Here is a 24,020-nt window from a genome sequence, read left to right on the forward strand (position 1 = left end):
TTTAATCAGCCAGTCTCCATAAAGGCTCCTCTCCTTCCAAGACACTCTTGTTTTCCTATTAATATTAACATTGCCTAGGATTTTGTTTGTGTAAACAAGAACTTTGTGTACTTTAGCCTGTGGAAAAATGTCACTGGTATGTTATCTTGAGTGCGACATTTCACTGGGGCCAGAACCTGAATAAACCATAACAGGCTGTTGGATTGATATCAAAGAAACATTAGTGGCATTCCTGATCCTTTGGTCATTTTAATCAGTAAATTGGAGGCTCATAAAGGTAAGTTCCTATGTGTGATATGTGTAGAGCATAGTTCTGTGTGCTTCAGCATTCATAACCATCTCTATGAAGCCGGGAGTATTGTTTTGTTTTGGGGGCCTTACGTGGCTGTGCTCAGAGCTTAGTCCTGGCTCTTCTCAGAGATCATGCCTGGTGGGCCTCAGGATCATATGGGATGCCAGGATCAAACCTGGGTCATTTATATGCAAAGAAAGCATTGTACTTGCTGTTCTACTTCTTCAGCCCACACAGTACTTTTTTTTTTTTATTTACCATCATCGTGTGTGTGTGTGTGTGTGTGTGTGTGTGTGTGTGTTGCCAAAGATTGAACCCCTGGTTTCAACATATATGAGATATGTGCTTTTCTGCTGAGCCACATCCCCTTTATTTATACTTTAAAGAGGATAAAGGATTTCTTTTTTTCTTTTTCTTTTTAAAAACTTTTAAAGATGGTTTAAAAATGTTTTTGAGTCTGTGTTGTATAATCAAGAAAAATAATCAGATAAAATTTATTTATTTTTATCTGATAAAAATCTTTTTTAAATAATTTTTGGGTCACACCCGGCAGCACTCAGGGGTTACTCCTGGCTCTATACTCAGAAATCGCCCTTAGCAGGCACGGGGGACCATATGGGATGCCAGGATTCGAACCACCGTCCTTCTGCATGAAAGGCAAACACTTTACCTCCATGCTGTCTGTCTGGCCCCCCTTTTTAAATAAATTTTTGTTGATAAAATCTGTTGTATAATCAGAAGGGCTGGAGCATTAGCACAGTGGGTAAGGTGCTTGCCTTGCATGCAGCCAACCTGGGTTTGATCCCCGGATCTCATATGGCCCCCTTAGCCCACCAGGAGTAATTTCTTTCTTTTTTTTAAAAAAATAATATCTTTATGTAAGCACCATTATTTTTAATATATTTTTATTTTTATTATTTTATTTTTGGTTTTTGGATCACATCCAGCAGCATACAGGGGTTACTCCTGGCTCTACGCTCTGAAATTGCTCCTGGCAGGTTCGGGGAACCACATGGGATGCCGGGGTTCGAACCACTGTCCTTCTGCATGCAAGGCAAATGCCTTACCTCCATGCTTATTTCTCTGGCCCCATGTAAGCACCATTATTACAGACATTTTGTAGTTGTGTTTCAGTCATAAAAAGAGCACCCCCTTCACCAGTGCAACTTTCCCACCACCAATGCCCCTCATAAGAGAAAGGATTTCTTAAAGGTCCCAATGTCAGAAGCATTAAGTAGTATTGTTGGAAAGCCTTATAATAAGAGAATAACCAGAGATTTCTAAAATTGGCATAGATACCAAAGCACAAGCAACTGTGTATTTGTCAGTGCATGCTTTACGTTAATGTTTGACCAGTGGTTGTGACCAATGAATGATTTGTATTCTCAGATGAGGAAATGGCTTCTCAGAGGAAGTGGCTTCTAATTATATATATATGAAAGATAAATATTTTACCTTGGAAATCTCAGAGCTGGTTCAGAGCTCCAAAATTTGTGAACCAGCTATGTGTGTTTTTCCTTCTCACCTGCCAGTGAGACAACCCTCATTTTGATTGATATATTTCAAAGAATTTGATGGGGGCCAAAGAGATGGCAGAAGGGGAAGACATTTGCCTTGTATGTGGCCTATGACCCAGGTTCCATCTCTGATACCTCATATGGTCACCCAAGTCTTACCAGGAGTAATTCTTGAGTGCAGAGCCAGGATTGAGCCCTGAGTAATGCGGGATGTGGTCCCCAAACATAATGTTGTTGTTGGTGGTGGTGGTGATAGTAATAGTAGAAGTAAAATATAGAAGAACTTGATAAGTTACCATACACAGAGTCCATTTTTGTTTTGTTTTGTTTTGTTTTGTTTTGGGTCATACCCAGCAGCGCTCAGGGTTACTCCTGGCTCTGTGCTCAGAAATAGCCCCCTGACAGGCACGGGGGAACCATATGGGATGCCAGGATTCGAACCACCATTCTTCTGCCTTACTTCCATGCTATCTCATGAATGACCAGTAATGACACTTAGGTGTGGTTGAGGTTAGTTTGTTGAGAAGTGACAAATTTCTCAAAATGTTGCAGAGTTGGCCTGTGCCATACATTGCTTTAGTTATTTGGGATAAATCAGAGAAAGAACAAGTATTATAATTATATTTTAGAATTAGAATTAGAATTATATTTTAGAATTAGTTTCATAAAAGAATTTAGATTGCTTTGTCGGTATTGTAGTGTTTTTTTTGTAGTTGTTGTTCTTGTTTTTGGTTTTGGTTTTTGGGTCATACCTGGCAGCACTTGGGTTATTGCTGGCTCTGTGCTCAGAAATCGCTCCTGGCAGACATGGGGATCTATGGGATGCCAAGATTTGAACCACCGTTTGTCCTGGATCTGTTGCGTGCAAGGCAAAACCCTACTGCTGTATTATCTCTCTGGTCCCTGCTTTGTCGGTATTGTTAATGATCATGGTCAAGGGGCATTATGGAAGAATGAGAATTAATCCTTGGAAGGAGACCAGGTGTATACAGGGGATATATGGGTAGAGGGCAGAGTTGGACTTCTGGTGAAATGTGAGGAGATTTGAAGGGGAGGAGCACAGCAGTTAGGGCATTGGTCTTGCATGAAGCAGTCCTGGGTTTGATCCTCAGCATCCCATATGGTCCCCAAGCACCACTAGGAATGAATGAGCCCTGAGCACAGAGCCCGTAGTAACCCCTGAATACTGATGGGTGTGGCCCAAAAACAACAATAACAACAAAAAATAAAGAAGATTGAGACCATGCTAACCAATTTTATAACAATATTTTTTAGCCAATTTTCGTTAAACTGAATGAAGAACTCAGAGTGTGGTCATGGTCTCTCTGAGAGTAACAGGCAGGGTCTATGATGAACTCAAAGTCTAACCCACAGTTTGCTCACATTTACTAGTTATCATGTATGGATATAATTTCTGAAGTAACTGCTCAAGTACAGCAGGAGAAAGACCAAGAATGGCCTAAAAGTGTAGCCGACTGTATGAGTGAGTAATGTGCCAGGACTTGTAAACAACTAGCCATGGTCTAGTCCACCAGGGTGCTGCTTATTTTGGTAAAGTCGAGACTGAGAGATGTGTCTTTTCTGTGCTGTGATTGCTGTGTGCAGGAGACCAAGCTTTCTGGTGACACTGAAAAATGGGGACATGACACAGAAGGGCAGTCAGATTCTGGAAGCTGGAAAGCCCTTTCCTATGGAAGAAGGTGAAGAATAGAAATTTTGGGGGACATGAAGGAATCTCTGGTCATTTTAGAGGTTTTCTCCTGGAAGAAAGAGTAGATATTTTGTTTTGCAGGCAGCTCTAGAACAGTGACTAAAACCACAGGTTTATTTCTAAAGAAAGAAGTTTCTGTATTTGCTTTCAAACAAAACTAAAAGAGGAGTATAAGAAAGGGATGTGATCTGTTTCTCAAAGTGTTTAACTCCTTGACCCAAAGACAAAGACTATGGAAAGCACAACAAGGATGGGGAAGGGGTAAATATAATAACTTTTATTCAGAGCCCTAACATAAGGAAAAAATATTTTACAAATGATAATGATTACTAGTATTTTCTGGAATGTAAATAAAATTTCATTTATTCAGTGAAATATTGAGTAATTTGTTAAATCCTGACTTCTTTTCCAGATGCTAGAGATACACAATAAACAAAAAATTACAAAATTCCTCCCTTCATTTTAAAAGATTTCCAAGGGATCAACAAGGCTGTTTTGGAAGTAGCATATTATAGACATGATTAAAACCTGGGTTTATTTTTTCTTTTAATAAATACATTATACTCAGTGTCCCATTGTATTGTTTATTTATCTCAGCGCAAATTTCAATATAGTAGTCAGTTTATTTCTACCTAGATTAAGTCAAAGTTTTGATTAAGGAAAGTTTACGTTTTGAATTTTCATAATATAGAATACATGTTATAGCCTTTAGATGCTTCTCAAAATGTGAGTAATCTTTGATCTAGCACCTTTAATGATGAATTATTATTTTACCTAACAAGTGTTTTTGTACCTAACAAGTGTTTATTGAGTGCTTATTATGTTCCAGGAACTGAAAAAGTTCTGGGCATATAGTAGGGAAATACTTGTCTTCTTGAAGCTCACAAAATAAATAATTTATGCAATATGTAAAGGTGGTAAGTGCTTGCCAGAAAAATTAAGTGGAGACCATTGAGATTGGACGGGATCTTGGCAATCCCCTTAGGACTTGGACTTTTTCTCTGAGTGAGATGGAAACTAATGGATTTTTCTATACAAAAGGTCTGACTTATTAACGTTTTAAGAGGATTGCTGTTGTGTTTCTGTTGAGTGCCGAGAAGGCAATACAGCATTGAGTAGAGAGGGAGACTTCTCAGGAGACTCTTATAATTCCAGGCAAGAGTTGATTTTGACCTGGATTGATGGAAGGAATGGAGATGATGAGGTGGGTGCGTACTGGATATTGGCTTAAGATAGAGCCACAGAACTGCTGATGGATTGAATGTTGGGACTGCAAGTTAGGAAATCATGAAAGTTCCATGGTTAAGAAGCTCTGGAGTTGAGAGCTACTAAAATAGGGAAAATTGGAATTGGAGTGTTCACAAAGTCATCCTTAAAGGGGCCGGAGCAGTGGTGCAGGGGGCAGGGCATTTGCCTTGCAGGTGCTAACCTAGGATGGACCATGGTTCGATCTCTGGTGTCCCAAAGGGGCTCGCAAGCCAGGGGTGATTTCTGAGTGCATAGCCAGGAGTAATCCCTGAGTGTCACCAGGTGTGGCCAAAAAAACAAAAAACACAAAAAAACCTGAAAAAGTCATCCGTAAAGTAGGGGCCAGAGTGACAGTACACAACTGGCACAACGTGCCTTGCATGTGGCTGACCTGGCTTCGATCTTTGGCACCCCATAAATTTCCCTGTGCCCTTCCAGGAATAACCTCTCAGCTCAGAGCCAGGATTAAGTCCTGAGCACTGCTAGGTGTGGCCCAAAAACAAATCAGCAAAAAAAAAAAAAAGTAAAGAGAAAAGAAAAAGAAAGAGGTGGTGTTTAAAAAAGTGAAAAATTGGCTTTTGGGTGGTTTGAACTGCCATTAATTACTTAATGGAGATGTTGAGTTCAGTATTTTGGGGTTCAGTCTGAAGTCCAGGCTTGAGATAGAAATTTGGGAGTCATCAGTGCTGATAAACAGAAGCGGGGAACTGAGCACTAATCTCATCTCAGGGTTCCCACCCTCCTGAGCACCTCTCAGATACCCCACCTCCTGATAACAATCACTGGGGGGGGGGTGCAGGGCTTTAGATGGTGGAGGGGACATATCTGCAGTCCATAAAAGGACACTTGTGCTTATTGAGCAGCAGGGCATATATTCAGACAAACCAGTCATGTGCTGTACTTTATTGTGTGCAGTGCTGGAAGGGATCAAGCCCAGGACCTCACATGTAAACAATATGGTATCTGCCTCCCTCATTCTTAGTTACCACTCTACCCTGGAGTATGGTGGATTGTATTTTTTGTTTGCAAACGAAAAACAGTGATCATGATTTACTCTCCTGGCAGTTTTTCTTCATCTTCATATTCAAACACTTCTAAGTTAATTCAGGATTCTAAGTCCTATCATGTAGCTGATCTTCCTTCTTCATATTCTATATTAATTTAAACTTTCTTAATACAGAGTTGAATTCATTCTCGAACGATACAGAATTTGCTGCTGTTATATTGAAAGCAGAGCAAGCAATAGAATTTGGAGTTTTTCCAGAAAGAATCTCTCAAGGTTCAAGTGGAAGTTACTTTGTGAAGGATCCTAAGAGGGTGAGATTTTCATAGTCCTCCTTTATATAAATAGAAAGTTTGGGAAACTATTTTAAATGTGAAGTCATTGTGAATTTCTGAAGACATTTCCCTGGTAAATCTAATTGCACCCTCTTTTCAAAAATTAGGGTCAGTTTATTTTTTACTTAGCACTCCGCATCTTAAAAATAGCGGTATATATTGTAAGCCAGCTTTCTGTTATTTTAATATTTGGTTTCAAGTATTTATTGTACACTTGCATTTGCTACTAGATTTATTGAATTTGTATTCAAAAGTTCTCGCTTTTCAGTAAGTCCTTAACAGTATCACTCAAGCCGAATAAAAGTCGAAGTTCCCAAAACTGTTTAATGTAATTCTAAGGCATTTTTTGTCCTTTGAACAATGTTTTCTATATATTTTTTTACCATTATATCTTAAAGAGAAAGCTTAGAAAGTCAAGTGTGAAGGATTAAAAATGTGACGGGGGGTGGGGTAGAAAAGCAGTAGGACGTTTGCCTTCCATAGGGGTTTGATCCCGGCATCTCATGGTCCCAAGAGCTAGGAGCAATTTCTGAGCACAGAGCCAGGAGTAGCCCCTAAGGATCTCTGGGTGTGGCCCAAAAAACAACAAAACAAAACAAAGTGACAAAGTAAAATGAAGTAAGAGTATATGGGGCCGGAGAGATAGTATGGAGGTAAGGCGTTTGCCTCTCATGCAGAAGGTCATCAGTTCGAATCCCAGCGTCCCATATGGTCCCCCGTGCCTGCCAGGAGCAATTTCTGAGCCTGGATCCAGGAATAACCCCTGAGCACTGCCAGGTGTGACCCAAAAACCACAAAAAAAAAAAAAAAGTATATAATTCTGGAGCAGAAAAGAGTACTATTATTTTTTAAAGTCTCGTGAATGTAGAATCAATAGTTTATTTTTTAAAGATTAAAATTTCATGAGTATTTAATTTGAAAAGATTGAAAATGTATTTTAAGTTCTTTTAAAATTTAATTATATGTGGGTAACATCAATCTCAATCTTTATTCAAGCTTGATTTCTTAATTAAGAGTTTCATTAATTTTTTTCACTAGTAACAGGTTTTGTTATATTATAAAGTATATACTTAAAAATAGATTTTCTTATCTAAGGATAATTCAGCCACTAATTTACATATGAAATATTTTATGAGTTCAGTAAGAGATTATAAAATTTTAGTTCTCCATGAACAAACTTATATATAAGAAGTGAGTAGTTATTAAAAACTGGTTAATGGGGCCAGAGCAATAGTATAGCAGGTAGGGTGCTTACCTTGCATGCAGCTGACCCAGGTTCAGTCCCTGGCATCCCTTATGGTCGGTCCTCTGAGCACGAGCACCTACAGAAGTGATTCCTGAGTGCAGAGTCAGGAGTAACCCCTAGGCATGTTATTTTTGTTTTGTGACTATAAAGCAAAACAAAATTGGTTAATTGAACTAGAGAGATACTACAGTAGGTAAGGCATGTATGTGTCTTGCCTGCATCTGACTTGGGTCCCATCCCTATTACTACTCTCCCAAGCATTGACCAGGAATGTTCCCCGAGTGCAGAACCAGGAGTAAACCCTAAGCATCACAGTGTGTGGTTCAAAGGCAAAATAAAAAAAAAATTAAAAATATAATTGTTAATTGAAAAAAAGACTGGGAGAAGATTCAAAGGATTGGAGGGCGTACTTATACATCCAAGGGTCTCGGGTGTCACCTCTGGCACTGTTTGGTCCTCCAGATACCACAGAGGAGTGACCCTTAGTACTACTGGTGTGGCCACAGAAAACAAAACTGGACAGATCCCGGTTTGATTCCTGGCATCCCATATGGTCCCCCAAGCCTGCCAGGAGTGACTTCTGAGTGCTGCCGGGTGTGGCCCTAAAACCAAAATAAATAAATAAATAAATAAATAAATAAATAAATAAATAAATAAAAATTCAAATTTATATATCTGTAAAAAATACATAGTTTTGAAAAAATAATTTATTAATTTATCTATAATTTTATGGAATTTCAGTTTAGTTTTATTCTATATGTGTGTAGTTGTCACTACCTTCATAATCATTAAAAAATCTCCCATATGTGGAATACAAAGAAACAGTGAAGGAACCACAGATGATCAAAGGTATCAGAGCTGAACAGTTTAATCTGCAGAACTGAGTTCACAGTAGTATAAAGTGTTGGTAGAAGGGTTCCTAGGATGTTGGTGGGGTGAGAAGCAGGTGAGTGTGGGATTGGGACAGTGTGTCTATGAGACGATTAACAGTATTATAAGTCATGGTACCCAAATGAAAATAGGAAAAAGAAAGAGAAGCTGAGGTAGAAACATCTCAGAACATAGGTGTTTACTATTATCTGTTATTAATGTTGTATTTCAAGATTTTTTTGGTTACGGAATATATTAGCAGTTGCATGGACATCTGCTGTTACGTATTTGAGTACTTACATTTCTAAGTACTTGGGATGTTAGCCCTAATAGACCCTGCTCAGTTAGGATGTACCTCTAGTGTAGAGTATAGAGATAAACATCATTTATTTACTTTAGAGATCTAGAGTGTTAGACCTAGCGATATGGGTTTTGTTTTGTTTTGTGTTTTTACATGTTTCAAGATTACTGGGAGCCCAATAGTCAATCCAAGTGGACCTGGGCAAGACTCTTGGAACCTTGTCCTCATCATCTCATCTTTACCAGAGTCTCTTCAAGCACTTTGAAAATGCCATTCCCAGAATAGATTTTGTGTTGTTGACATAATAAATGGAAGAATATTTCAAATTTATGGAGCCGGAACAAACAGCAGTAGGGCATTTGCCTTGCATGTGGCCAACACTGGATGGATCCCAAATTCTCAGAATCAAGAGTTTTGCCCAAATCTTTACGGGAATGAAGTTGATTATGGGGCTGGAGTGATAGTGCAGCAGGTAGGGGCTTGCCTTGCACATGGCCAACCCAGGTTCAGTCCCTAACACTCCACATGGTCCTCCAAGCTCTGCTAGGAATAATCCCTGTACACAGAGCTAGGAGTGAGCCTTGAGACCACCAGGTGTGTGTGACACGGAAACCAAAAAGGAGGGGCAAGTTTCTGCATATGCTTTATAAAATGCTCACTCTGTATACTAACTAGTCATCTAATGAAATTTCTACTCTTTTTTTTTTTTTTTTCTTGTACAGGTCACTCTTGGTGTGTTCAAACCCAAGTCAGAAGAACCTTATGGAAATCTAAACCCCAAATGGACCAAATATGTCCACAAGGTCTGCTGCCCTTGCTGTTTTGGCAGGGGCTGCCTGCTTACTAATCAAGGCTACCTCTCCGAGGTCGGGGCATCCCTCGTCGATGAAAAGCTTCATCTAGGCATTGTACCGAAAACCAGGGTAAAGAAGAAATTGTCCTAATCATGTATTTCTGGTGTACAGCCTACTTGTGTGTGAACATTTCATAGTATTTATTTCTTTTTTGATTTTTGGGCTACTTGCAATGCTCAGGGGTTGCTCTAGGAAGTATTCGGGCGATTTCATGGTGATGAGGAACCGCCTCTGGACCTCTTGCATGCAGAACCTTAAGCTGTAGCCCCTTAAACTAGAGTTCTCTGGCCCAATGATATTTTTAATGATAGCTGAAGTGGATCCTCATAATTTAGTTACATAGAGTCATTAACAATTTATAAAATGACCTTGGGGAGACCTAAGGTTATTTCTCTTGCTCAAGTTCGCTGAGCTAAAAGTTCAGAAAGAGGAGAATGCGCAAACAGAAAGGTCTCAAGATCTAAAATTCTCTGAAAGGCAGAGAGAACCAATGTGCTCTGAAGACTATGATGTTCTGTTTAGTCTTTCAAATTTTACCCTGAAGAATTCTTCAGAGTATTTGGTCCTAACTCTACATTTCACAAATGTCACTTCTTTCCTCCTCTGGCAAGTCTTTGACCACTTATCTCAAAATGAAAAGTTATGTCATTTCACCCACTTGACAAAGTCCTTTGTATTGCTTCTTGGGCATTTAGTTGGTATAGGTAGGATTGAACTTTCCTGATTTACAGCATTAAAATTTCATGGCATAGTTGAATAAAATACTATAATGGGATTTCTACTGACTTATTTTCCTAACCTTGGTTTCTAGGTGGTTTGGCTTGTCAGTGAGACATTTAACTACAGTGCAATTGATCGTGCAAAATCCAGGGGCAAGAAGTATGCTTTACAGAAGGTTCCGAAAGTAGGTAGAAAATTTCATCGCATAGGACTTCCTCCTAAGGTAAGGGCTTTGGTGAGATTTATGTGGGATGCAATCTAGCATTTCTTGCCTTAGCCTCCTTCCTTTTAGGCTTTCTGCTGTAGTCTCTGATTATCAGTCTTTTCATCTTCAAGGAACTTAAGAGTAAACCATCTCAGTGCCTCTGATAAAGCGGTTGAATGATTAAGCTCAAGGAGCCAGTGAAGGTAGACAGGGGTTAGCTAATCCAGGGTAGAGTAAGGAGAAATGCTTTCCAAAGGATGCTGCCTCTTAGACTTTACAAAGCAGTGGTAAAAAGCATAGGTTATGAGTCAGACCTAAGCTTTATTCTCAGCCTCCTACCAGGTAACTGGGGTGGGGCAAATTCTTTTTTTTTTTATTAATATCTTTATTTAAACACCTTGATTACAAATATGATTGTAGTTGGGTTTCAGTCATGTAAAGAATACCCCCCTTCACCACTGCAACATTCTCACCACCACTGTCCCAAGTCTCCCTCCTCCCCACCCCACCCCCGCTTGTACTCTAGACAAGCTTTCTACTTCCCTCATTCATTCACATTGTTATGATAGTTCTCAGTATAGTTATTTCTCTAACTGCACTCACCACTCTTTGTGGTGAGCTTCATGTTGTGAGCTGGGCCTTCCAGCACTTCTCCATCTGTCTCTGAGAATTATTGCAAAAATGTCTTTTATTTTTCTTAAAACCTATAGATGAGTGAGACTATTCTGCATCTATCTCTCTCCCTCTGACTTATTTCACTCAGCATAAAATATTCCATTGTGTATATGTACCACAGTTTCATTAGCCATTCATCTATTGAAGGGCATCTTGGTTGTTTCCAGAGTCTGCTATTGTAAATAATGCTGCAGTGAATATAGATGTGAGGAAGGAATTTTTGTATTGTTTTTTTGTATTCCTAGGGATCTAGAAGTGGTATAGCTGGATCATATGGGAGCTCAATTTCCAGTTTTTGGAGGAATCTCCATATCGCTTTTCATAAAGGTTGGACTAGACGGCATTCCCACCAGCAGTGGATAAGAGTACCTTTCTCTCCACATCCCCACCAACACTGCTTGTTCTCATTCTTTGTGATGTGTGCCAATCTCTATGGTGTGAGATGGTACCTCAGTTGTTTTGATTTGCATCTCCCTGATGATTAGTGATATGGAGCATTTTTTCATGTGCCTTTTGGCCATTTGTATTTTTTTTGTCAGTGTCTGTCCATTTCTTCTCCCCATTTTTTGATGGGATTAGATGTTTTTTTCTTGTAAAGTTCTGTCAGTGCCTTGTATATTTTGTATATTAACCCTTTATCTGATGGGTATTGGGTGAATAGTTTCTCCCAATCAGTGGGTGGCTCTTGTATCCTGGGTACTGTTTCCTTTGAGGTGCAGAAGCTTCTCAGTTTATTTTCCCTCTCTTTATCTCTGTTTCCACTTGTTTGGAGAGTGCAGTTTCCTCCTTGAAGATGCCTTTAGTCTCAATGTCATGGAGTGTTTTACCTACGTGTTGTTCTTATACCTTATGGTTTCAAGTCTGATATTAAGGTCTTTAATCCATTTGGATTTTATCTTCTTACATGATGTTTGCTGGGGTCTAAGTTAGCTTTTTTGAAAGTGGCTAACCAGTTGTGTTAATAATGAAGAGGCTTTCCCTATCGCATTTAGGATTTCTTGCTCCTTTATCAAAAATTAGGTGATTGCTTGTCTGGGGAACATTCTCTGAGTACTCTAGCCTATTCCACTGATGTGAGAGTCTGTCTTTATTCCAATACCATGCTGTTTTGATAACTAGTGCTTTGTAATACAGTTCAAAGTTGGGGAAAGTAATGCCTCCCATATTCCTTTTCCCAAGGATTGCTTTAGCTATTCGAGGGTCTTTATTGTTCCAAATGAATTTCAGAAGAGTTTGATCCACTTCTTTGAAGAATGTCATGGGTATCTTTAGAGGGATCGCATTAATCAGGGGTCTCAAACTCAATTTACCTGGGGGCCGCAGGAGGCAAAGTTGGGGTGAGGCAGGGCCGCATAAGGGATTTTGCTTACCAAATATTCGCAATAAAAAAATCGCATTAGTAAGAAAAAAATCACATTAAACATTTGCATACCCCAAACGGAACTTCTCAAGGTATGTGAATGTTTAATGCGATATTTTTCTTACTAATGCAATTTTTATTGCAATTATTCAGTAAGCGAATAATCGCGAATACTGCGATATTTGAAGGCCGGCCACAAGGCCACAAAATAATGTACGGAGGGCCGCAAACGGCCCGCGGGCTTCAAGTTTGAGACCCCTGCATTAAATCTGTACAATGGAGTATTGCCATTTTAATGATGTTAATCCTGCCAATCCACAAGCAGGGTATGTGTTTCTATTTCCACGTGTCCTCTCTTATTTTTTTGTAGCAGTGTTTTATAGTTTCTTTGTATAGGTCCTTCACGTCTTTAGTCAAGTTGACTCCAAGATATTTGAGTTTGTGTGACACTAATATGAATGGGGTTGTTTTCTTAATGTCCATTTCTTCCCTTATCATTATTGGTATATAAAAAGGCCATTGATTTCTGTGTGTTAATTTTGTAGCCTGCCACATTGCTATATGAATCTATTGCTTCTAGAAGCTTTTTGGTAGAGTCTGTAGGGTTTTCTAAGTAGAGTATCATGTCATCTGCGAACAGTGAGAGCTTGACTTCTTCCTTTCTTATCTGGATTACCTTGATATCTTTTTCTTGCCTAATTGCTATAGCAAGTACTTCCAGTACTATATTGAATAGGAGTGGTGAAAGATGACAGCCTTGTCTTATACCAGAATTTGGAGGAAAGGGTTTTAGTTTTTCTCCATTGAGGATAATATTTGCCATTGGCTTGTGGTAGATGTCCTTAACTATATGAGAAAGGTTCCTTTCATCCCATCTTGCTGAAAGTTTTTTTTTTTTTTTATCAAGAATGTTGGACCCTATCAAATGCTTTCTCTGTGTCTATTGATACGATCATGTGATTTTTATTTTTCTTGTTGTTGATGTTGAGTATTATGTTGATAGATTTCTGGATGTTAAACCATCCTTGAATTCCTGGGTTTAAACCCTACTTGATCATAGTGAATGATCTTCTTGATGATGCATTGGATCCTATTTGCCAGGATTTTGTTGAGGATCTTTGCATCATGTTCATCAGGGATATTGGTGTGTAATTTTCTTTTTTGGCAGCATCTCTGTCTGGTTTAAGTATCAAGGTGATTTTGTCTTCATAAAAGCTATTTTGAAGTGTTCCCATTTTTTGATTTCATGAAAGAGTTGGCAGGTAGTAGTTCCTCTTGAAAGGTTTGAAAGAATTAATTCGTGAATCCATCTGGGCCTGGGCTTTTGTTTTTGGGCAGACATTTGATTAGCACTTTAATTTCCTTTCTTTACCCTCCAGCACTAATTTCTATAAAAGAAGCTTGGTGAATTTGACCTCTGAGACAGGAGAAATAGTCAACAGGTTGGAATCTCAGGTTGGATCCCCAGTACTTCCTGGTTCCCTGAGCACCTTCAGTACAGCCCCTGAGCACTTCATGGTGTAGGCAAAAGACCCAAACTAAATAAGACAAAACCAAAAAATTTTTCTTGGGGTTAATGTGAGGATTATAGGAAGAAATTCATCTCAAACAATTTGTTTTGCTGACACATAGTGAAGGGTCAGTAATTATAGTTTACTCATTACATTGGATTCTTTTTCTTCTCAGTTTCAGATATACTGACAGGATAATTAACAACTAAATAAGGGTGTGAAGGGCTGTCTAGAAAGAGCATAAGGCATTAATGCATGTATATTTAATAGTTAAGTATACTTGACCTGCAGTCTTGTTATTTTGTTCTTGCTATGCATTTATCAAGATGAAAGAATTGAGTAGAAATTCATGGTAAAACATTTTTTAACTTGACTCCGAGCAAGCAGAAAGTATAGAAATTTCCACAAGGTCTGTTATTCCTTAGATAGGTTGAACTGTGTGTGATTAAAGGAAGATATTATTCCATATTTATGAATACTTGGCCTTAATTAGAAGTGCTTTAGAAGAAACCTCCAGGCAATCATTAAAGTTTTACACCATGAGAAGGAACATAAGGTGTTCAGATAGATTTTTTCTTGTGGTGATTCTTTGTACATCTGAGGCCAACTTGGTGACCTGTTATGTGTGTGCCATGAGCTGTTCAACTTTTCTTTCTTTCTTTCTTTCTTTTTTTGGTTCTTGGGCCACACCCGACAGTGCTCAGGGGTCACTCCTGGCCGTCTGCTCAGAAATAGCTCCTGGCAGGCACGGGGGACCATATGGGACACCGGGATTCGAACCAACCACCTTTGGTCCTGGATCGGCTGCTTGCAAGGCAAACGCCGCTGTGCTATCTCTCCGGGCCCTCAACTTTTCTTTCTCAATAAATTGTTTAGTGGGAAGAACTAGTCAGTGTCAGCTTCTCTCTCTCTCTCTCTCTCTCTCTCTCTCTCTCTCTCTCTCTCTCTCTCTCTCTCTCTCTCTCTCTCTCTCTCTCTCTCTCCTTCCCTCACTCTCTCTATCTCTCTTCTTCCCTCACTCTCCCTCTCCCCCCCCCCCCCGATTGAGCTCAGGGGTTACTCCTGGCTCTGCACTCAGAAATCACTCCTGGCTTGGGGGACCATATGGGATGCCTGGGATTGAACCTGCATCTGTCCTGGGTCAGCTGCATACAAGGCAAACACTCTACTGCTGTGATAACACTCCAACCCCAGAACAGGTCATTTTATTGATAAATGCCTTTTAGTTAAAAAAATTTTTTATAGAGACCATACCCAATTGTGTAGTGGGTGTTGGCAGACCACAAGTCAGCTCTCAGGCCTTGTGCTGTACTGCTCAAGGGCGTCATGTTACTTCCAGGGGTGTTGGGGTACTGGGGTGCTGAGGGCTGTAACTGAAGGCTTAGCACATGCTGACAGGTGCTGCATCACTTGGGCCATTTTCACAGCCCTGAACCTACTTTTAAAATGAATATATCAGGCTAGAGTGATAGTATGGCAGGTAGGACGCTTGCCTTGCATATGACTAACCTGGTTTTATTCCTAACACCCAAGATGACCCCCTGAGCCTGAATAATTCCTGAGTGTAAAGCCAGGAGTAATTCCTGAGCACCACCAGATGTAGCCCCGAATCCAGAAATAAATAAATAAAATGAAATTTACTGGCTGTATCTTCAAGGAGAATACATTTGATTCTATCACTTTTAAGTTTTAACCCCTCTGTCTTTCTTAGTTTCCTTAGGAAGCATGTTTATATTATGCTATAGCTGAGAATTGCGAACATGGATCTCGACTTTGCACTTTGTTTTTCTAAATGTCGTTCTTAAAATTGCAGGTTGGTTCCTTTCAGTTGTTTGTGGAAGGTTACAAGGAGGCAGAATATTGGCTAAGGAAATTTGAAGCGGATCCTTTGCCTGAGAATACTAGGAAACAATTTCAGTCCCAGTTTGAAAAATTAGTGGTTTTGGATTACATCATCAGAAACACAGGTATTAATATCTTCTTTATTGTTCACTTTGATCTTGTTTTTGTGTTTTTTTTTTTCCCAAAAGTTACTCATCTCATGTTAACCAAATCAAAGACCCTGTTTTTGTATGCCCTACTCTTGAGATGGAGACAAGACACATGATTTTGACTTACCTGTGCAGAATAAATACACTACATAGGATATTCAAACTCAGAACAGATTTTGACCCACGTGGCAGATCAGTTCCTATTCACAGTGAGGATTTCTGGGCAAACCAAGTTATACACAGTGTATATATATATACACTATATATGTATATATATATGACCGAATATGACCTATATATGACCGAATGAGGACTTAATAGCCTGGGTTAATTTTAGTTTTTTGGACCACACCCATTTGACACTCAGGGGTTACTCCTGTCTATGTGCTCAGAGATCGCCCTGGCTTGGGACCATATGGGACGCTGTGGGATCGAACCACTGTCGGTCCTAGGCTAGCACTTGCAAGGCAGACACCTTACTTGTAGTGCCACCTCTCCGGCCCCGAGCCTGTGTTAATTTTAGATGCTTACTTTGATGTTGGATGACTGTTAACATAGACTTTAAAGACCTACATTGACTGAAGGCTCTGTGCTGGAAGGAAGTGATGATACATGTGATCAAAATGACTCCAAAGGTGATTCCCTAGGACTGTTCTACTCAGGACTTGTTTGTTCCAGGACGAACTTTCTGAACTCTCATGAACTCTTTGAAGTTGACAATCTATATGTGGGCACCCTAGTCTGTGTTCTAACTAGGGTGCTTATGTTGCCTTGTGAGGGTTGAGGAGCATTGGTTCAGAATGTTTCCTCCTTTGTATTTCTGAAAAGATACTTTATGCTTTTCTAGATTTGCTTCCTTAATAGGGCATTAGGTTCATTCCCTGATGAGTATAACATTTAGAGTATTTCTCTTCAAGCCTACCCAGACATTTCCAAGGTAACAAACCAGCAAGAAGATGAAGAAAGATTTTCTCCCCCCACCCTACCACCAGTTTTTAGCTCACACTCCGTGGTGTTCAGGGCTTACTCCTATCTTTGCCCATAGGGATCTCTCCTGGTGGGTTTGAGGGATCATTTGGGTGCCAGGAATCAAAACCTTGGTTATATCCAAGGCAAACACTGCACTCTCTACTATATCTCTTCAGCCTCCAAAGAGAGGTTACCTCTGATTAGCATAGCTTGATTTAATAGCTCTAGACAACAGTTGTACTGTCTCACAGATTGGTTGTTAGGAAACAAATTATTGTATGTTTAAACACTCACGGATGTCTGGTACAGAGTAAATGTTTAGTAAATATTAGCTGACATTTATGATTGTTTTAGTTTGTAGAAGTTAAATTGTAACGTTGCAGAGTGTAGACATTTGCCAGTGACAATCAGTAAAGGTCTTGAAAATCAAGGTTAACTAAAGTATTTCCTCTTGATAGTAGGTTATGATATTCACAAAAAGTGAAATGACAGATTTTGTTTTGTTTTGAAAGACAGGGGAAAACGATATAATTGGCTAATCAAATATGAGAAGCAGCATAACGTTCAGGTAAGACCATTTTTAATTTAATATATATGCTCATGTTCACACTCAATTTGTATAAGATTCTTTAGAGTTACCTTTCATCAATCTTCATTTCCTTATTAAGATTCTTTAATTTGTTTTAGTTTTGGGCCACACCCACTTGTACTCAGGACACATATTTATGTTGTAAAAGGTGTAGTTTTCACTCAACCTCTGGGCAGGGAGGGACACACCTTGAAGTGTCAGGGCTTTCTCCTGACTTCAGGGCTCAGGGAACTAGAAACAGTGCCAGGAATTAAACCCAGATTGGCCATGTGCAAGGTAACACCCTGCTGTACTGTCTCCAAATCCAGATCCCTAATTTTTTTTTAGTATCTTTTTTCTTTTTCTCACCTATTTTTTCTCCTTCCCCTGTTTAGGTTGCATTTTTTAAAATTCTGCTTTTAAAATTTCTGCATTCAGGGTCCAGAGAGATAGCACAGTGCGTAGGCATTTGCCTTGCATGTGGCTGATCGTGTTCAATCCCCAGCATCCCATATAATCATTGAGCCTGCTAGGGGTAATGTCTGAGCACAAAACCCAGCTAACCACTGGGTGCCAACAGGTGTGGCCCCCAACCAACCAGCCAACCAAAGAAAAAACAAAAAACAAGTCTGCATCCAATTTTTATGTTGCATGAGGATTAAATAAAAATTAGGGCTTAATGCTGTTTCAAAACTTGGGAAATTTGTGGTAGCACTGCCTGTTTACTACTTTTCTCTAAAAAGGCTTATGGATTTATTTCGGTTAGTAGGTTTAAATTTTACTAATTTTACTATTTCTGATATGTGTGACTCATACCAGATAATATTACTGAATAAAATGAATTAAAATATAATATGTTCTCTTTACCTATGAATTGTATCTATTGAACTTTTTGAAAAGTGTTCATTTATTTATTAACAATTGGCCTTAACTATGCATAAGACCTTTTATAGGATTCTTTATCAAAATAATATATTTTAGATTTTGGACTAAGCAGTTTAAATTTTAAACACTTTTAGGGAACTGAGAGATAGTACACAAGTTAAGTTGATGCTTTGCAAGAAGCACTACATGGTTCTGGGAACACTATCAGGCGTGGGATGGAGCACTGCTGGGCATCACCTCTTGTACTGGCTCAAGTAGATTGTCCTGACCAAATTGGTCAAGAAGAACCCCTCTCAAAATAGTGAAATTGGAAATACTTTATTCAGCTTTGCTTATTTAAAAGTCTACACATTTAAGAAAACCTTAATTATTTAAAATACTTCCCCAAATATACTGCCTTTGTATTCTCATCTCATCACTAAAAAGTGTTACTCTGGCATCACGTGAAAAGTTGGCACTTGGGGCCACAGCATAGTGGATAGGGCATTTGCCTTACACATTGTCCACCTGGCAGTGATCCCTAGTATTGCATATGGTCCCCTGAGAATCCTCTGAGTGCAGAGCTCTGAGCACCACTGTATCTGGCCACAAAAAAAACAAAATGACTTGGCACTCGTGGCCGATATGCAGCTCAGCAAAAACATTTGCTTTGTATGCATTTAATCCTTAGTTTAACACCCCCCCCCCCGGCAACACAAACACACACACACACACACACACACACACACACACAGACACACACACTTCTTAATGTTGATCAAAGAAATATAAAACTGTAATCATAATAGTTAGCCATAAAAAGAATAAACCAGGGACAGAAAATGGCTCAATAGGTTAGAGTGCATACTATATATGCAGGAACCCCAGATTTGGTCCCAAGCACCACATAGTTTTCTGTTTGCTGGCAGGGGGCAGGTACTCCTGCACCACCAGACATGGCCCAATAACAGGAATAAAAGGGAGAATAAACAGTGCATGCAGTAATGTGGGATATGAGTGAATCTCAAAATCCTATGCAGTGAAACAATCATCATAGACCGAGAATGTATTATTGTCTGTTTTCATTAATATAAAGACCTGGAAAACAAAAATCAGTTCCTAGTGTCTGAAAGCAGACTAGTTGCCTAGAGGAGAGGAAGTGGAGAGATGGACTTTGTTAGCAGTTTTTAAAAAGATTTATAATGCATAGGTCTTCTTAAAATTATTTCTTCATATGACTGAAACCCAACTACAAACATGTTTGTAATCATGGTGCTTAAATAAATATTTTAATAAAAAATAAATAAAAACATAAAGAAGAGAAAAGGAAGAAAGAAAAAGGCAGAAAAGAAAAAAGAAGGAAGGAAGGAAGGAATTCTGTATGAATAATAAAACATATGTGTTCTGATGAAGATGCCTCCACAACCCACCTTTCAGAAAAGGGGACCCTAGAAATATCCAATTAGGAGGTTGTTGATTCATGAGGGGAGGCATCCAACTACCATTAGGCCAGCTTAAGAGACAGAAAAATGATGATTCATTAGTGATATTGAAGAATTATCCAAAATTAAAATCTAATCTTCCTTGGTCTAAAGTTCCTTCTATGAGTGCTTCCCAATTATATACTACCAGAATATATCTATGTCTTTATACCTCATTGTTTTGTGATATCATGGCATGTTCAATAAATATAAGTTAAAAAATAAAATAAAATTATTTCTTTACCTCTTCCCTCTCTCCCCTTTCCTTTCTTCCCATTTTCTCCTCCCTCCTTCCTCCCTCCCTCCTTCCCTCCCTCCCTCCCTTCCTCCCTTCCTCCCCTCCTCCCTCCCTTCCTTCCCTCCCTCCCTCCCTCCCTCCCTCCCTTCCTCCCTCCTTCCCTCCCTTCCTTTCCTCCCTTCCTTTCCTTCCTTCCTTCCTTCCTCCCTTCTTCCCTCCCTCCCTTCCTTCCTCCCTCCCTTCCTTCCTCCCTCCCTCCCTCCTTCCCTCCCTCCCTTCCTCCCTCACTCACTCCCTCCCTTCCTCCCTCACTCACTCACTCCCTCCCTCCCTTCTTTCTTCCTTCCTTCCTTCCTTCCTCCCTTCCTTCCTCTCTTCCTCACTCCTTCCCTCCCTTCCTTCCTCCCTTCCTCCCTCCCTTCCTCCCTCCCTCTCTTCCTTCCTTCCTTCCTTCCTTCCTTTTTTCCTTCCTTCTACCTTTCTCTCTCCCTCCTTTCTTCCTTTCTCTATCACTCCCTCCCATAGGTTATAATGGTCACCCTGGCTAACAATTCTGTGTGATGGCTGAACTGTTGGTTTTGGGGCCATAACAAGCAGTGCTCAGGGCTTATTCCTGACTCTGGCCAGAGATCCCCATTTTTCGTTAGTGTTCTGGGGACCATGTCTCGTTTAGGAATCAAATCCTATCTGGCTGCATGCATGGCAAGCACCTTACATGTACTGTCTCTTTAATCCCTTTTTATTTTTTGTAGGTGCCTCTCAAGCCCTGAATTCCCAGGGAATAAAAGTGCCCAGCAGCACCGTTTCCTTTCCATTGGTCCCACATACGCTGCCTCAGTTGAACCCTGGCTCCTTTTTCTTTGGTTTCTTCTGTTTGTTTGTTTGTTTGCTTTTTTTGTTGTTTTTGTTTTTTTTGATCATCTTCCTTCACCCATTTCAGGAAGCTCTCTTTGACTCTGGGAGTGCTTAATCTGCTCAGTGCCAACATTAATTCTCTTGGTAAGACTCCTGTTTGTTTATGGTAATGCCTTTGGCATGCTAGGTAACACTGTAGATGCTTCCAGTCTTGCTGTGGCAACAGAAGTGGGGCCTGTCTTTCTCTTCTTTTCCTTTCTGTCTGCAGAATCGCCTCCTTTGTAGATCTGCATGCATGTTTTCAAAGGAACAGCACCATGTCTAAGAATAGGTCTGGATAACATACAGCAGTGCTCTCTCCTCTCCTTTTGTCTCGGTCATTTTGGCAGTTTGTTGGATGATGGACAGTTTAGCCAAAAGACAGAGCAGCTGGATTCCATGAAATTGTTTTCCCCTTCACATACTGTGCATTTTTACTGATAAACTAAAGAAACTAAGTGTGGCAAAAAAAATCACTTGTATCTTCGCTCTATTACTTTCAATCTTAAAATGCCACCCAATTAACCTCTTGTTCTGTTTATCTGGGCACTAATGAATGCAACCATCTCTTGACTTATAGAAAGTTCTTTTTAACTTGGTGACTATGGCTCCTTGAATGAAGTCTTATTTTTTTACTCCATGACTGTGTAGAAATTGGGAATCACCCATATTCTGTAATGGAGCTGGGAGTTTTTTATTTGGAAACATTGAGAAACTATTGCTATGGGACATAATAAGGTAATTTTGTTGTCCTCTTAAAAATAGCAATGTTTTTCAAGTGTACACTTAAGCAGTGCCTCCAGAATATACTCAAAAGATGTGATCTGTTATAAAGTTGGTGAGGAAGATAAAACAGGCTCTCCCTCCCAGGTCTGTTGTCTCTGGTGATTGGCAACTGTGCCTCAAGTCTGTGGGTGTTGATCCACCCCAGTTTCCTCCCACACCCTGCAGGTCTATGTTAGGTTCACTGTGTCTTGGTTGTCTAACTTGCTAGGAGAATGGCGATGGGGTGATATGGGGGGGTGTGTCCTACTATGGCAAGCCTCCTGCTCAGGAATGGGTCCTGCTCTGTGTCCACTGTCCCAAGCTCCCAGAATTGACCCCATAACCCTGACCCCCACCCTCATGTCCTTGAACAGGAATGCTTGGTGGAAACTGAGTGAATGATTGTGAATGATTCTTGACTTTAAAAGTGTTGGGGATCTTTATGTGAAAGTTTTGTATATGTGGTTTTTTATTTTTAGTTTTGTTTTATTTTGTTTTTGTGACCAGAATGTGCCTTTGGATCATCACTCTTGTTGCATTACGCAATAAAATATTGTTCTTATTCTACTTTATGGAGTTAAATGTTGTAGTTTCAAAGAATTTATCGATATTGTTAAGTGAAAGATGTTGTGTGCAGACAACACTTAAATCTTAATCATTCTAAGCCCTCTTATCCAAAGAGAAAAAAAATAAAACTATTATTCTATAAATTTATCTTATCAAGTTTATCTTATAAAGAAAATTATGTAAAGACATTTTTAACTGATTTCTTAAAAAGCAGACTCTTCCCTTTAAGGGTAAATTTGTAATTTATCTTTTTTATAGACTTTTCAGGTTACCTGTCTTTACCCTCCACAATGACAGTAAATACATTCTCTTTGGGAAATATTCACATAAATTTTTTTTTACCAACACATCAAATTTTTTTTCTCTTTTAGGAAACAGAATCAGTTGTGAAAGAGCCACTTATTAAAATAGCTGCAATTGACAATGGTCTAGCATTTCCTTTTAAACATCCTGATGAGTGGAGAACATGTGAGTATTTAGAACCTTCTCTAGATTCTATAGTTACTTTTTTCCAGAATAGGAAGGAAACAGAGTTTGTGAAGAATAAGAAAACTAGGTAAACTAACTTTTTATTCCTTAGATCTTTAGAGGTACAGGCTGTGCAAAAGTGGCCGCAGACTAGACCATGGCTTGTCTTTTATTTACTTATTTATTTATTTATTTATTTATTTATTTATTTATTTTTGTTTTGGGGCCACACCCAGTGATGCTCAGGATTTACTCCTGGCTATCTGCACAGAAATCGCTCCTGGCTTGGGGGGCCATATGGGACGCCAGGGGATCGAACTCATGTCCGTCCTAGGTCAACATGCAAGGCAAATGCCCACTGCTGCGCCACAGCTTCGGCCCCCATTGCTTGTCTTTTGCTGAATTCTATAACTCTGCTTTTCAGTTCTCAGTGTATTTTCCTTTGAAGATAGTGTAGTGAGCTGGAGCAATAGTACAGTAGGTAAGGATGGTGCTTGTTTTGCATGTGGCTGACCCAGGTTCAACCCTCAGCACTGCATATGGTCCCCCGAGCCTGCCAGGAGTGATCCTTGAGTGCAGAGCAGGAGCTAATCCTAGTTGCGGTCCCAAAACCAAACATATTAACAAAAACTAGAACAAGTTTGGTGGCTGGAAAAATAGTACAACAGACAAGGTGCTTGCCTTGCAAAAAGACAACCCAGATTTGTTCACAGCACCACATATGGTCTTTTGAGCACCACCAGGAGTGATTCCTGAGCATGGAGCCAGGAATAAGACTGAGCATTGTTAGGTAGGCCCCTAAAACAAAAACAAACAAAAATTGATTGGGAATTTTATTTTGTTTTATTCGCAGGGCTGGGTATCAAACCCAAGCTCTACCTCTAATCTCTAAATGTGGGGGGTGTGTGTATCTCATATACACTATAGGATTGTAGATGGAATTTTATGTTAATGTATTTATAAGCAGTTTAGGCTTACTTCTCCCATATCTAGTGAGCAGTGCTTTTTAACTCTTTAACTGCCTCTCTAGTCTCTTAGATGGTTAATGTTCCATTTTCTTGAGCCATATTTTTTTTACATTTTTTGTATTTTGCTAAGACATTTATGCTTATTTGAATTGTAGATTTATAAGCATAACATTTTAAATAGAATTGTCATATATTAATTAGATTGCTGGGGGGCCGGTGAGTTGGCACTAAAGGTAAGGTGTCTGCCTTGCAAGTGCTAGCCAAGGAAGGACCGTGGTTCGATCCCCCAGCATCCCATATGGTACCCCAAGCTAGGGGCAGTTTCTGAGCACTTAGCCAGGAGTAACCCCTGAGCATTAAAAGCGTGTGGCCCAAAAAACCAAAAAAAAAAAAAATTAG

The 24,020-nt window shown here is 39.6% G+C and overlaps 1 protein-coding gene across 1 annotated transcript in view; it reads left to right on the plus strand.

The window, feature by feature from the left end:
- Positions 1-24,020, plus strand: part of PI4K2B (phosphatidylinositol 4-kinase type 2 beta) — a 33,951-nt gene that overhangs the window by 4,218 nt on the left and 5,713 nt on the right. The window contains exons 3-9 of the mRNA XM_049790232.1: positions 3,415-3,509; positions 5,949-6,085; positions 9,246-9,446; positions 10,189-10,320; positions 15,662-15,815; positions 17,321-17,370; positions 22,557-22,653. Coding sequence (XP_049646189.1) covers positions 3,415-3,509; positions 5,949-6,085; positions 9,246-9,446; positions 10,189-10,320; positions 15,662-15,815; positions 17,321-17,370; positions 22,557-22,653 — 866 coding nt within the window. The remainder of the gene's footprint in view (positions 1-3,414; positions 3,510-5,948; positions 6,086-9,245; positions 9,447-10,188; positions 10,321-15,661; positions 15,816-17,320; positions 17,371-22,556; positions 22,654-24,020) is intronic.

This window comes from Suncus etruscus, chromosome 16 (genome assembly GCF_024139225.1).
Source record: "Suncus etruscus isolate mSunEtr1 chromosome 16, mSunEtr1.pri.cur, whole genome shotgun sequence".
Classification (NCBI taxonomy): domain Eukaryota; kingdom Metazoa; phylum Chordata; class Mammalia; order Eulipotyphla; family Soricidae; genus Suncus; species Suncus etruscus.